Source organism: Symphalangus syndactylus, chromosome 11 (assembly GCF_028878055.3).
Source record: "Symphalangus syndactylus isolate Jambi chromosome 11, NHGRI_mSymSyn1-v2.1_pri, whole genome shotgun sequence".
NCBI lineage: Eukaryota > Metazoa > Chordata > Mammalia > Primates > Hylobatidae > Symphalangus > Symphalangus syndactylus.
The window spans coordinates 21497462-21511474 of NC_072433.2; the positions used below are offsets into that span (position 1 = coordinate 21497462).

The following is a 14013-nucleotide window of genomic DNA, read 5'->3' on the forward strand; positions in this document are numbered from 1 at the left end:
ATGCCTTCCTCACCAAGAGAAGGCAGGAGCATGTGGCTGGGAAGGAGCAATTTGTTGCCTGGGCATCAGGGATGTTGGGGAGAGTTATTTGTGTGATTTCAGAGCTGCTAGGAGGGAGGGCAGCAGCAGGAAGCCAGGAGGTGACAGCTGGAGAGATTCAGGGCAGCCACTGCTGGACCCAGGAGTGGGCACTGCAGGGACTCAAAGCCCCACACTGTGCCACACTGGCCGAGGGGAGGAGAGGCCTGCTGGAAAAAGCTGGCGTGGGTCTCTCGTTCCTAATGGAGCCCCAGGAAGCATAAGGGCTTTGGAAAGGAAACATAATGCAGTGGAGGAAGGTGTATTCTGCTTCTTGGGGAAGTTTGTATCACTAAAAAAATGGAGTCTTATGAGATTTTTGCTCTAGGTCAGGATGTGAATAACATGGAACTGATCTTTAAAATAAATATTGACAGATGTCCAAGGAAGAACTACAAAGTTCAATATTGATCCCTTGTTCAACCAACTTTCTGGGATTGGAAAGTCCTGGAAAGAGGAGTGTCTCCTCCTCCCCCACTAGAGAACTCCTTGGGGAGCTGACATGTGTTGTTTACTCCCTCTGCCACAACACTTTGCCTCCATTTCGGCATCAGTCTTGGGGCATGCAGGCATGCCAGCACCTGCCCAGCATGGCCTCCTGTGGCTGGCTTTGCCAGGTACCAAATTCAGTCATGGCTGACTTAACAGGACCTCACCTAAGAGGACACCTGGCCATGTTTTAACTTCTGGTTCACCAACTTTTATTTATTTATTTATTTATTTATTTATTTATTTATTTATTTAGAGATGGAGTCTCATTCTGTGGCCCAGGCTGGAGTGCAGTGGCGCGATCTCAGATCACTGCAACCTCGACCTCCTGGGTTCAAGTGATTCTCCTGCCTCAGCCTCCCTAGTAGCTGGGACTACAGGCACCCGCCACCACACCTGGCTAATTTTCATATTTTTAGTAGAGATGGGGTTTCACCAAGTTGGCCAGGTGGGTCTTTAACTCCTGACTTCAAGTGATCTGCTCACTTTGGCCTCCCAAAATTCTGGGGTTACTGGCATGAGCCACCACACCTCGCCACTCAATTCTTGCTATTTGTTTACATGGTTTAACTGCGTATTTATTATTAGAATCAACTTTTGATACTGCTTTGAATTTTGCAAACACAGAGTTCTCAAAAAAAAAAAAAAAAAAGCAGGGGGAATAAATTTGGATTAATAATCTTTCCTAAATTAGCTACTTTTCAACTCCAGCCAGACATTAGCAGGCTAGATGGTCCTTTTGAATCTGGCAAGGCAACAGAAGTATTGTCTTGTTTAGGTGTACTGTTAGAAGTGGGTTAAGAGACAGGTGCAATTCCAAAATTGAATGCTGCCTGTCTTTTGGGTTTGGCATACATTATACACAGTATCCTTGTGGCAGGGCCAACCAAGCTCGCACAGATATAAAATAAAATATAAACTATCATATGAAAATAAAAAATAAGTAGGAAAGCCCAGAATCAAACCCAGCTCAGCCCAATCCCAGTAGGCACAGATCAGCAAATTTCTCCTACCTTTTTGATGTCTTCACACTCTTCTGAGGAGCTAGGAGGGTATCTGTGGGTGGCTGTATAGGAAGCAAAATCGGCTTGTAGTTTTATCAAAGTCTTTTCACGCTCCAGAACCTGCAAATAAGCTTAGATCAGTTATGCTGGATGATCAATGGAATGTGCTTGTTACCATGACTATTATTTCAGAGTGTTCCTTTCTGCAGCATAAGTTTGTTGCAGAATTATACAATTCATCAGGCATTCCCTGTGGGGTAGGTAGGGAGAAGGAATTAAGCTCCCCATCTTACATCAAGGTTCTCTAAGGCATATGTGATCTGTCTCAAGTTCATCAATGCCCACCCTTGGACTCTCTCCTAAACCTCTGTTTGGTCCATTTGATGAGGCAGAAGAAGGTTCTTCAGGGGCTGTGATGGAGACATATACCTACTCTATCAGAGGACAGGATACAAAGTTTGAGAATTAAAGAAGGAAGTTCCTTATGGAGTGTGTGATTGTGTGCGTAATTTTTTTTCAAAAAATATAAAACATGAAATTTTGGTTTTAATTTTATGCTTTTTTGAATTTGTGGAAAATAATTCAAATAAGACCAAAACATGGAAAAGTGAAACCCCCTCTTCACTTATTCTCCCCTCTCTCACTTCCACTAAGGGAGAGGACGGTATTGAAAATTCAGTTTGTACTTATATATTGGTATTATCATTAGAGATAAAACAAAAGTCGCACTGAACTATACATGGAATTCTGCAACTTATTCTTGACAATAAGTCACAAAGCGCCTTCCATGCAGCTCTTACAGATGTGCTTAGTCCTTTTTACTGGCTGCATATTATTCCACAATAGGGATATCTCTTTAATTCTTTCTCTTAATCTCTTTAACCATTTCCCCACTGTTAGGCATTTAGGTTGCTGTGTGAGAGATTTTAAGATTCTTTAGAATCTCAAACTATGTGGGTGGGGAGAAGCATTACCATGGAGAATATGAACAAAGTGGGGGGGGGGGGCAAGTATATATCAGACATTTGAGGATTCTTGGTGAAAAAGATTAATTTAGGTGACTCTTTTTCCCTCCTTTCTCTCCCCATGTCTTGATTGAGGGTCTCCCAGAGACATGTTCTAGAAGAAGGCACTTACCAAAGCATTACTGCAGGCCAGCTTATTTCGAAGTTCTTGAATGAGATCATCCTGTTGAGAGACCTTTTGCCAGAATTCAGACAGTCGTTTCAGGGTCTCCTGATGCTCTTGAATCATGCAAGGAGAAGTGTATATCCGTACCATTGAATGATCACCGTTGTTCTCAGGCTCCTGAGAGATTTAAAAATAATGGGTTGGTTTTGCTTACAGTTTGTGAGTTACTTCAGAATTCCATGAGCATGGAAAATCTCTAGACCTATATTCTAAAGGTATATGTTCATATATGGAAATCATGGTTTCCTTAACAAAAGAAAAAATATTAACTAGTGTATATACACGGTAAAAAGTCCAAATGGTTCACAAGAGAAGACACTGAAAGATGAGTCTTCCTCCATCCTAACTATGACTCAGGTGTCCTTTTTGATGACAATCCATGTTACCAGCTTTTTGCATATCATTCAGGAATATTTTATGCATATTTGCATAAAAATAACTTTTTTTCTTACACAAATGAGTCTTTTTGTTTTTTTTTTTTTTGAGATGGAGTCTCACTCTGTCGCCCAGGCTGGAGTGCAGTGGCACTATCCTGGCTCACTGCAACCTCCGCCTTCCAGGTTCAAGCGATTCTCCTGCCTCAGCCTCCCAAATAGCTAGAATTACAGGCATGTGCCACCATGCCGGGCTAATTTTTTTGTATTTTTAGTAGAGACAAGGTTTCACCATGTTGGCCAGGCAGGTCTCAAACTGCTAACCTCAGGTGATTCACCTGCCTCAGTCTCCCAAAGTGCTGGGATTACAGGCATGAGCTACCACACCCGGCGGACAAATGAGTGTTTTATACAGTATTTAAACATTGTGTTTTCACTTGACAATTTATTTAAGATAGTTTTCATATTGTTACTTGTTGATCTATCTTACTTCTCTTTTAAAATTAATTTCAAATTACACAAGTAATTATATTCATATTGTCTCTCTAAAACATTGTAACACTACAGGCAGATCTGAATTTTTCTTCAACCATCACTTCTAATTTCATTATCTCTCTACTTTCCAGAGATGACAGTCTGTGCATATTCTAGAACTTTATACTATATTTACATAATATAAATGAATCTGTGCAATATAAATTATGTTGGCTTTTTAAAACATAAAAAATGTTTTTTTACTCAGCAAGATGTGTTAGAGATTTATCAATGCTAGTACATGTGCTTCTATCTTGTTCTTTTAAATTGCTTTTAAATGTGTTGATCTGGTCTGGTTTCCTACTGATGAGAATATAGATTGTTTCCATATTTTTTTTTCTGAAACAAAGCTGAAATAAATACTTTTGTACATAAATCTTTGAGTATTTATTCTGGTAATTGTGTAAATTAAATTCATAGAAGTAGGACTCCCAGACCATATTTAAAATTGGATATTGTACTATTGTCCTTCAAAGAAATTAACACCTAACACTGTCATCAACATGAGTATGGCTATTTTCCTTGAACCATGTTTGTTTTAAATGTCTTTCCCTAGATCGTTTGAAATCATGCATGAAGGTTACTGCCCTCTTATTGGTTCACAATCATAAGGGGGTAAACTGATATACATGGTGAAAAAAAAAAAAAGCAAAGCATTCTAGTTTAGATGGTAGATCCTTTCCCCATTAAACTTGTCTCCCTAACTGGGCTTTTTCAGGCAAAGTTGGGAATACTTCATGTTCAGTGAGCATGAAAGCCTTCTGCGAGCAAGCTGCAGGAAGGCCAGGCAGAAATCTAAAATTGACTGTAAATAATGTTCATGTAGATCATGCAGAGTCTACAGGGGCAAATGACTGGAAAACATAACAGAAAAGCTAACAAGGAAGAAGATATCTACATATCTTCTTAATACTATGGGATGAAAAATGGAAATTAATTTAGAAGGAATAGGAGAAATATTCCCTGAAGTGAAGAAAAATGTAGATCTTCAGACCAAAAGGGTTAGTGAAATGTTGAATGGCTTAACACCCCGAGCCTAAAAACCTCCAGTGTTCAAAGAGATAAAATAGGTAGTCTACGAACAATGAGAAACACATTGACATCTAACAATGCATCTCTAATACTGGGTGGTACAAGGAAATGCAGCAGTATCTTTGAAGACTTAAGGGAAGACGCTTTTGAAAGTTTGTATATCCAGCCAAACTAGCATTCGAGGATGATGACAAAACAAACCTTGCTCAGACATGGAAATATTGAGAAATTGTGCCACCCGCAATTATTTCTGAAAGAATTAAGAAGGAATTATTTACAGCAAAAGGAAAACTCCAAGAATGCAGAAGAGGTGAAGGGACTGCAGAGCACAGTAATGAGAAACAGTTGGGTTTATTTGTAATATTAAAGAAATAGATATTTCCTATGTTATATAAACAGTTCCAGAGATTTAAAAGAAGGTAAAAAGCTTTCCAGCTCATTATATTAGGATGGCATAATCTAGACACCAATATGCGAGGAAAGCACAAAAATTTAGGCCATCAAATTAATCTCATTTCTGAAAATAGATGAAAAAAATTAACTTTTAACAAATTTAGTAAAGTTCACTAAAATTATTAATAATATATTATGATCAGGTAGGGTTTATTCCGGGAACATAAAGAATGTTCTATATATGAAAATCTATTCGTGTAATGTGCTTCATTGATGGATAGATGCTAATAAAAACATCTGATAAAATTTAACATTCATTCCTAATAACAATTCTTGATAAGCTAAATATAGACAGTCATACTTACAATTTGAGAAAGGATATTGAAAAGAAGCCAAGAACAGCATTATACTTAATAGTGAAATACTAGAATTACTTCCTTTAAAGTGAGGAGCAAGGCAAAGAGGCTACAATTCCGCTTTGCTCTAGAGATGTTGGTCAATATGATAAGGTGGAAAATAAGTTGTGTAAATTTTGAAAGGGAAAGCAATTTAGGAAAATCCAAGACAGCCAAGTGAAAATCTGGTAAGAGAGCTCAGTAAGGTGGCAGGATAAGAGAGAAGTTTTCCTATACATCAGTAATAATACAATTAGGCCGGGCGTAGTGGCTCACACCTGTAATCCCAGCACTGTGGGAGGCTGAGGTGGGCAGATCACTTGAGGTCAGGAGTTCAAGACCAGCCTGGCCAACATGGTGAAACCCTGTCTCTGCAAAAATAACAAAAATTAGCTGTCTGTGGTGGCACATGCCTGTAGTCCCAGCTACTTGGAAGGCTGAGGCAGAAGAATTGCTTGAACCCAGGAGGTGGAGGTTGCAGTGAGCAGAGATTGCCTCATTGCTCTCTAGACTGGGTGACAGAGTGAGACTCCAACTCAGAAACAAAAAAAAAAATGGCTGGGCGTGGTGGCTCACGCCTGTAATCCCAGCACTTTGGGAGGCCAAGGTAGGCAGATCACCTGAGGTCAGGAGTTCGAGGCCAGCCTGACCAACATGGAGAAACACCCGTCTCTACTAAAAATACAAAATTAGCCAGGCCTGGTGGTGCATGCCTGAAATCCCAGCTACTCGGGAGGCTGAGGCAGGAGAATCGCTTGAACCTGGGAGGCGGAGGTTGCAGTGAGCCGAGATTGCACCATTGCACTCCAGCCTGGGCAACAAGAGCGAAACTCCATCTCAAAAAAAAAAAAAAAATTGATAAAATTAAATGTATAAAAGATCCCATTTATAAAACCAATAACAACTGAAATATGTCTAGGAATAAACATAGCAAGAAATATGTGAGATCTACAGAGAAAAGTATAAAATCTTACTGAAGGACACACGAGAAAACTTGCATAAAAGTAAAAATATGTCATATTCCATAGGGCATGCTAATTTCCCCCAAATTAGTACATAATTTGAAAGTCAGTCAACATAAATCTAAATTTCATTAAGAGAAGAAATTAAAAAACGGCCAAGAAAAAATAGAAAGTGTAGAAGAGTGAAGGAGGACCTGTCCTAACAGGATCTATTAAAACAAGCTACCAGTTAAAGTCACTAAAAAACTCTTGACACTGGCACAGGAACTGGCAGAAAGATAAAAAGAATACAGAGTCCAGAGAAGGTCTCCTGTACAGAAGCATTGGTCTGTGAGCTAGTACCTGAACCAGTGTGGAAGGCTTAGGATGTTCAATAAATGGTTTTGAGGCCACTGGATATCCATTTAAATAATAAAATTAGAGCCTTATGTCATTATACATATAAAATATATATTCCAGATGGACTAAAGATAAAAACATAAAAATGCAAAATTATAAAAGTGCTAAAGAAAATACACAATAAACTTTTATAATCCTGAAGGTAGTGAAGGCCTTTCTAAGCAAGACATAAAACCTAGAATTTATAAAGGACTGACAGATTCAACTCCATAAAAATTAAAATCTTCTGGCATTACATAATGGTAAAGTGATCAATGCAACAAGAAGAGCTAACTATCCTAAATATATATGCACCCAATAGAGGAGCACCCAGATTCATAAAGCAAGTTCTTAGAGACCTACAAGGAGACTTAGACTCCCACACAATAATAGTGGGAGACTTTAACACTCCACTGTCAATATTAGACAGATCAACGAGACAGAAAATTAACAAGGATATCCAGGACTTGAGCTCAGCTCTGCACCAAGCGGACCTAATAGACATCTACAGAACTCTCCACCCCAAATCAACAGAATATACATTCTTCTCAGCACCACATCGCACTTATTCTAAAATTGATCACATAATTGGAAGTAAAACACTCCTCAGCAAATGTAAAAGAACAGAAATCACAACAAACTGTCTCTCAGAACACAGTAAAATCAAATTAGAACTCAGGATTAAGAAACTCACTCAAAACCGCACAACTGCATGGAAACTGAACAACCTGCTCCTGAGTGACTACTGGGTAAGTAATGAAATGAAGGCAGAAATAAAGATGTTCTTTGAAACCAATGAGAACAAAGACAAAGCATACCGGAATCTCTGGGACACATTTAAAGCAGTGTGTAGAGGGAAATTTATAGCACTAAATCCCACAAGAGAAAGCAAGAAAGATCTAAAATCGGCACCCTAACATCACAATTAAAAGAACTAGAGAAGTAAGAGCAAACAAATTCAAAAGCTAGCAGAAGACAAGAAATAACTAAGATCAGAGCAGAACTGAAAGAGATAGAGACAGAAAAACCCTTCAAAAAATCAATGAATCCAGGAGCTGGATTTTTGAAAAGATCAACAAAATAGATAGACTGCTAGCCAGACTAATAAAGAAGAAAAGAGAGAAGAATCAAATAGATACAATAAAAAATGATAAAGGGGACATCACCACCGATCCCACAGAAATACAAACTACCATCAGAGAATACTATAAACACCTCTATGCAAATAAACTAGAAAATCTAGAAGAAATGGATAAATTCCTGGACACATACACCCTCCCAAGACTAAACCAGGAAGAAGTTGAATCTCTGAATAGACCAATAACAGGTTCTGAAGTTGAGGCAATAATTAATAGCCTGTCAACCAAAAAAGTTCAGGACCAGACAGATTCACAACTGAATTCTACAAGAGGTACAAAGAGGAGCTGGTACCATTCCTTCTGAAACTATTCCAATCAATAGAAAAAGAGGGAATCCTCCCTAACTCATTTTAAGAGGCCAGCATCATCCTGATACCAAAACCTGGTAGAGACACAACAAAAAAAGAGAATTTTAGACCAATATCCCTGATGAACATTGGTGTGAAAATCCTCAATAAAATACTGGCAAACTGAATCCAGCAGCACATCAAAAAGCTTATCTACCATGATCAAGTCGGCTTCATCTTCGGGATGCAAGGGTGGTTCAACACACACAAATCAATAAACATAACCCATCACATAAACAGAACCAATGACAAAAACCACATGATTACCTCAATAGATGCAGAAAAGCCTTCGACAAAATTCAACAGTGCTTCATGCTAAAATCTCTCAATAAAATAGGTATTGATGGAACGTATCTCAAAATAATAATAGCCATTTATGACAAACCCACAGCCAATATCATACTGAACGGGCAAAAACTGGAAGCATTCCCTTTGAAACCCAGCACAAGACAAGGATGCCCTCTCACCACTCCTATTCAGTATAGTATTGGAAGTTCTGGCCAGGGCAATCAGGCAAGAGAAAGAAATAAAGGGTATACAATTAGGAAAAGAGGAAGTCAAATTATCTCTGTTTGCAGATGACATGATGGTATATTTAGAAAACCCCATCGTCTCAACCCCAAATCTCCTTAAGCTGATAAACAACTTCAGCAAAGTCTCAGGATACAAAATCAATGTGCAAAAATCACAAGCATTCCTACACATCATTAACAGACAAACAGAGAGCCAAATCATGAGTGAACTCCCATTCACAATTGCTACAAAGAGAATAAAATACCTAGGAATCCAACTTACAAGGGATGTGAAGGACCTCTTCAAGGAGAAGTACAAACTACTGTTAAGGAAATAAAAGAGGACACAAACAAATGGAAGAACATTCCATGCTCATGGATAGGAAGAATCAATATCATGAAAATGGCCATACTGCCCAAAGTAATTTATAGATTCAATGCTATCCCCATAAAGCTACCACTGAGTTTATTCACAGAATTGGAAAAAACTACTTTAAATTTTATATGGAACCAAAAAAGAGCCCGCATAGTCAAGACAATCCTAAGCCAAAAGAACAAAGCTGGAGGCATCACGCTACCTGACTTCAAACTATATTACAAGGCTACAGTAACCAAAACAGCATGGTACTGGTACCAAAACAGATATATAGACCAATGGAACAGAACAGAGGCCTCAGAAATAACACCAGACATCTACAACCCTCTGATCTTTGACAAACCTGACAAAAACAACCAATGGGGAAAGGATTCCCTATTTAATAAATGGTGCTGGGAAAACTGGCTAGCCATATGCAGAAAGCTGAAACTGGATCCCTTCCTTACACCTTATACAAAAATTAACTCAAGATGGATTAAAGACTTAAATGTAAGACCTAAAACCATATAAACCCTAGAAGAAAACCCAGGCAATACCATTCAGGACATAGGCACGGGCAAAGACTTCATGACTAAAACACCAAAAGCAATGGCAACTAAAGCCAAAATAGACAAATGGCATCTCATTAAACTAAAGAGCTTCTGCACAGCAAAAGAAACTATCAGTGGAGTGAACAGGCAACCTACAGATTGGGAGAAAATGTTTGCAATCTATCCATCTGACAAAGGGCTAATATCCAGAATCTACAAAGAACTTAAACAAATTTACAAGAAAAAAACAACCCCATCAAAAAATGGGCAAAGGATATGAACAGACACTTCTCAAAAGAAGACATTTATGTAGCCAAGAAAGATATGAAAAAAAGTTCATCATCACTGGTCATTAGAGAAGTGCAAATCAAAACCACAATGAGATACCATCTCATGCCAGTTAGAATGGTGATCATTAAAAAGTCAGGAAACAACAGATGCTGGAGAGGATGTAGAGAAATAGGAACACTTTTACACTGCTGGTGGGAGTGTAAATTAGTTCAACCATTGTGGAAGACAGTGTGGTGATTCCTCAAGGATCTAGAACTAGAAATGCCATTTGACCCAGCAATTCCATTACTGGGTATATACCCAAAGGATTATAAATCATTCTACGATAAAGACACAGGCACACGTATGTTTACTGCCACACTGTTCACAATAGCAAAGTCTTGGAACCAACCCAAATGCCCATCAGTGTGGACCAGATAAAGAAAATGTGGCACATATACACCACGGAATACTATGCAGCCATAAGAGTTCATGTCCTTTGCAGGGACATGGATGAAACTGGAAACCATCATTCTTGGCAAAGTAACACAAGAAGAGAAAACCAAACACCGCATGTTCTCACTCATAAGTGGGAGTTGAACAATGAAAACACATGGATGCAGGGCAGGGAACATCACACACGGGGGCCTGTCGGGTGGTGGGAGGCTGGAGGAGGGATAGCATTAGGAGAAATACCTAATGTGAATGACAAGTTGATGGGTGCAGCAAACCAACATGGCACATGTTTACCTATGTAACAAACCTGCACGTTGTGCACATGTGCCCCAGAACTTAAAGTATAATAATAAAAAATAAAAAAAGTTAAAATCTTTTGTATGGTGAAAAATACCATTAATAAAGTAAAACGAAAAGTTACAGACTGGGAGAAAACATTTGCCACATATGTAATGAAGCATTATTGCCTGTAATATATTAAGAAGCTCCTATATACCAATGCAAAAAAAGACTAAAAACCCAGTAAAAAAATGAGTTAACAAGTAATGCATAAAACAGAAATCCATATGACCAATATGCTTATGAATAGTGCTCAATCCTTCATAAGCGTGGTGGAGACTGTGCTGGGCCTTCCAGATCCCCTTTGGCAATGAAGGACTTAATTGCCCTTTTGAGGGATTGTGTAGGCTGAAGAAAACTGCTTTGCCCAAGGCCAAGCACCTCTCCCTATGGGGCCCACGTCTCATAACTGATGATGACATGGAGGCTTAAAGGCCAGCTCCCTTCCCTTCAATTTAGCAAGGCTCTGAAGGTTCATCCAGCTCTGTGGGGTTGGCTGAGGCCTTTGTTGCGACTACGTCGCAGCTCGACTTCTTCCTTCGCCCAAACTTGCTTTCCTCTCCTTCCTTTCACTGGTGTTAATACCAAGAGCTCTCCCTAAAAACGTCCTGCACGCTACTCTATCTTAGAGTTGGCTTCCTGGAACCCAACCTGCAACTATTAGAACTAAGGAAATGAAAATTGTAACCAGTAAACATTATCTCCCTACCCATCAGCATTTAGCACAGCTTTAAAAGAATGAAAATGTGCAGTGTGGATGGGTGTGGGGAAATACACTCTCTTAATTATTGCTGGTAAAAGTGTAAACTGGTAGAACCTTTTTGGTATATAATTTAGAAGTATCTTTAAACAATAAAAATAAGCATATCCTTTGACCCAGCAATCACACTTCAAGAATTATCCAAAAGAAATAAGGAAGTTACAGCTCGTTTGTAAAAAAGAGGAAAAAACAGGTCAATAGGTAGTACATCCCTACTACAGAATACAAGGTAGTAAGTAAAATAAATTGTTAAGATGTGCATTTTAGGCTAGGCATGGTGGCTCACGCCTGTAATCCTAGCACTTCGGGAGGCTGAGGTGGGTGGATCACATGAGGTCAGGAGTTCGAGACCAGCCTGACTAACATGGCGAAACCATGTCTCTACTACAAATACAAAAACTGACTGGGCATGGCGGCGCGTGACTGTAGTCCCAGATACTCTGGAGGCTGAGTCAGGAGAATCGCTTGAACCTGGGAGATGGAGGCCTCAGTGAGCCGAGATTGCACCACTGTCTCAAAAAAAAAAAAATGTGCATTTTGAGAGTAAGTTTTAAAACCACATTGATAACCACTTAGGTAAAAATAACCACCTGCCTATTTACGTATGTAACTGTATATAGCACAAGCCCCGAGAGGATTCTCAACACATGATTCAAGTAATTACCTAAGAAGAGGAGGAGAATGATGGGGAAGAGGTTGAAGGCAGACTTTCATATTTAATCTCCGTACTTCTGTCTAGAGAGCCTATAATAATTGTATTACTTGTGTAATTAAAAGCAGCAGTTAAAAGAAAAAAGAAACAAATCAGGTGTTTTGACTTTTCTTTCCCATGTTTCATAGCTTTTTCCTCCTATTTGATCCTGAAGTTGTGGTTTGCATGAGTCCTGTGGCCTAGCAGAGCCCCCTGCCTGACCCCCATGAGAACTAACAAAAGATTGGACATTGTTAGGGAGAGCAGTTGGTATTAACACCTGTGAAAGGGAGCGGAAGGAAGCAGGGTTGGGCAGAGGGAGATGAGCTGTGATGCAATCTCAACAAAGGCTCAGCCAACCCCACAGGGAACTGCGGGGCTGGAGCTTATTTGGTAATTCTCTTTTGGCCTTATTTGAAGTGGTGGCTCTTTATGTTAATTAAAGAGACTCAAAATTGTGAAGAAGTGATCTTATAGGATATGTGAAAGCTGGAGGTTCAAAAGCTGAGGGCTACAAAATCAAGGGCAGGAAGTGACATCTGGGTAAAGGTTTCGGTTTCCAGTGGAGTAGGCTGGGACTGTCTGAGGGGACCACCTGGGAGCACGTGCACTTGCCTGGATTGAATGGCCTGGCTTAAGTCCTACCTGACCCATGATCCCGCCGAGCTCCCCCTGCAACATCTTCACTTGGCATTCTAGTAACTCGATGTTGCTCAGGGAAGACTGGTATTTATCCCTGTAGAGGTTTAAGCTCCTCTCTAGGAAGGCGATCTTGTCCCAGGCCAAGGCGAGTTGCTCCTGTGCCAAATGGAGCTTCTCCCCTGTGTTCTCGTTGTGATTTCCCATTTCCTCCTCATAGAGAATCACCTGTAGGTGTAGGAATAAATCCACATTGAGCCCATGGAAGCACGTAATGAGGAAAGGATGCGGTTGTAAGATTCCCTGCAGAGAAGTCTTGTATCTAAATCAGAAGACCAGATGAACAGAAGAGAGGCTGCACAGATCTAAAAGATACAGTATGTAATATCAAGATGTTAATGATTGGAAATAAAAAAAGGTGGCCCTAGTTAAGCTCCTTCAAGGCAGGACCATATCCATTTCCCATTCTGCCCGGCATGTGGCAGGAACTCAATAAATACTTGCTAGTTGATTAATAGGAATGAATTTGTATAGCTCTGTTTTTTAAGGGCTTGAAATGCTGGTATTTTTTCCTTCCCAGGCATTCTCTAGAGGTTGAACTTAGAAAATGTAGGCTTCCTCCTGCACACAGGACTATGTCAGGAAAGTTCCCAAGAGATAGGTGGGGAACATGACCCAAAGTTCCTCTGGGATTTGCACAATCCTTGTTTAGATTTATTTTCTTCCTCATCAAGTAATTAGTCAACCAACTGACAGATATTTATTGAAAGCTCATGAGCATTGTGTTAAGTGCAGAGGGGATATATACATATTAGACATATGCTCACCCCTCAAAGAGTTTAAAACTTTCACAATCTTGGGGACGTAAGATTTAAAATGAATAAACAGCTGTAGGTAGTTGAGTGTGCTAAATTGTATGGCTCGAATTTGATGTGTTGAAGGAATTAACAGCAGAAGAGTCATCAAGGATGGCTTTATATTAGTTTAAATAATCTAATGTAGAATGCTGATAGAACATGTTCCATTAGTTTAAGCTCATTATACTTGCTGCCTGTCATTTGAGATTCTTCTTAGGAAAGGATAACTTTGTGTAAGATGTCTACTATGTAAGGAGAAGAGGATAG

General features: G+C 39.4%; 1 protein-coding gene across 1 annotated transcript in view; it reads right to left on the reverse strand.

Moving 5' to 3' along the window:
* Positions 1–14013, reverse strand: part of PMFBP1 (polyamine modulated factor 1 binding protein 1) — a 54740-nt gene that overhangs the window by 20196 nt on the left and 20531 nt on the right. Inside the window, exons 5-7 of the mRNA XM_055233180.2 lie at positions 12896–13117; positions 2709–2879; positions 1581–1691 (exon numbers count right to left, since the gene is read on the reverse strand). Of these exons, the coding sequence (XP_055089155.1) occupies positions 1581–1691; positions 2709–2879; positions 12896–13117 (504 nt within the window). The remainder of the gene's footprint in view (positions 1–1580; positions 1692–2708; positions 2880–12895; positions 13118–14013) is intronic.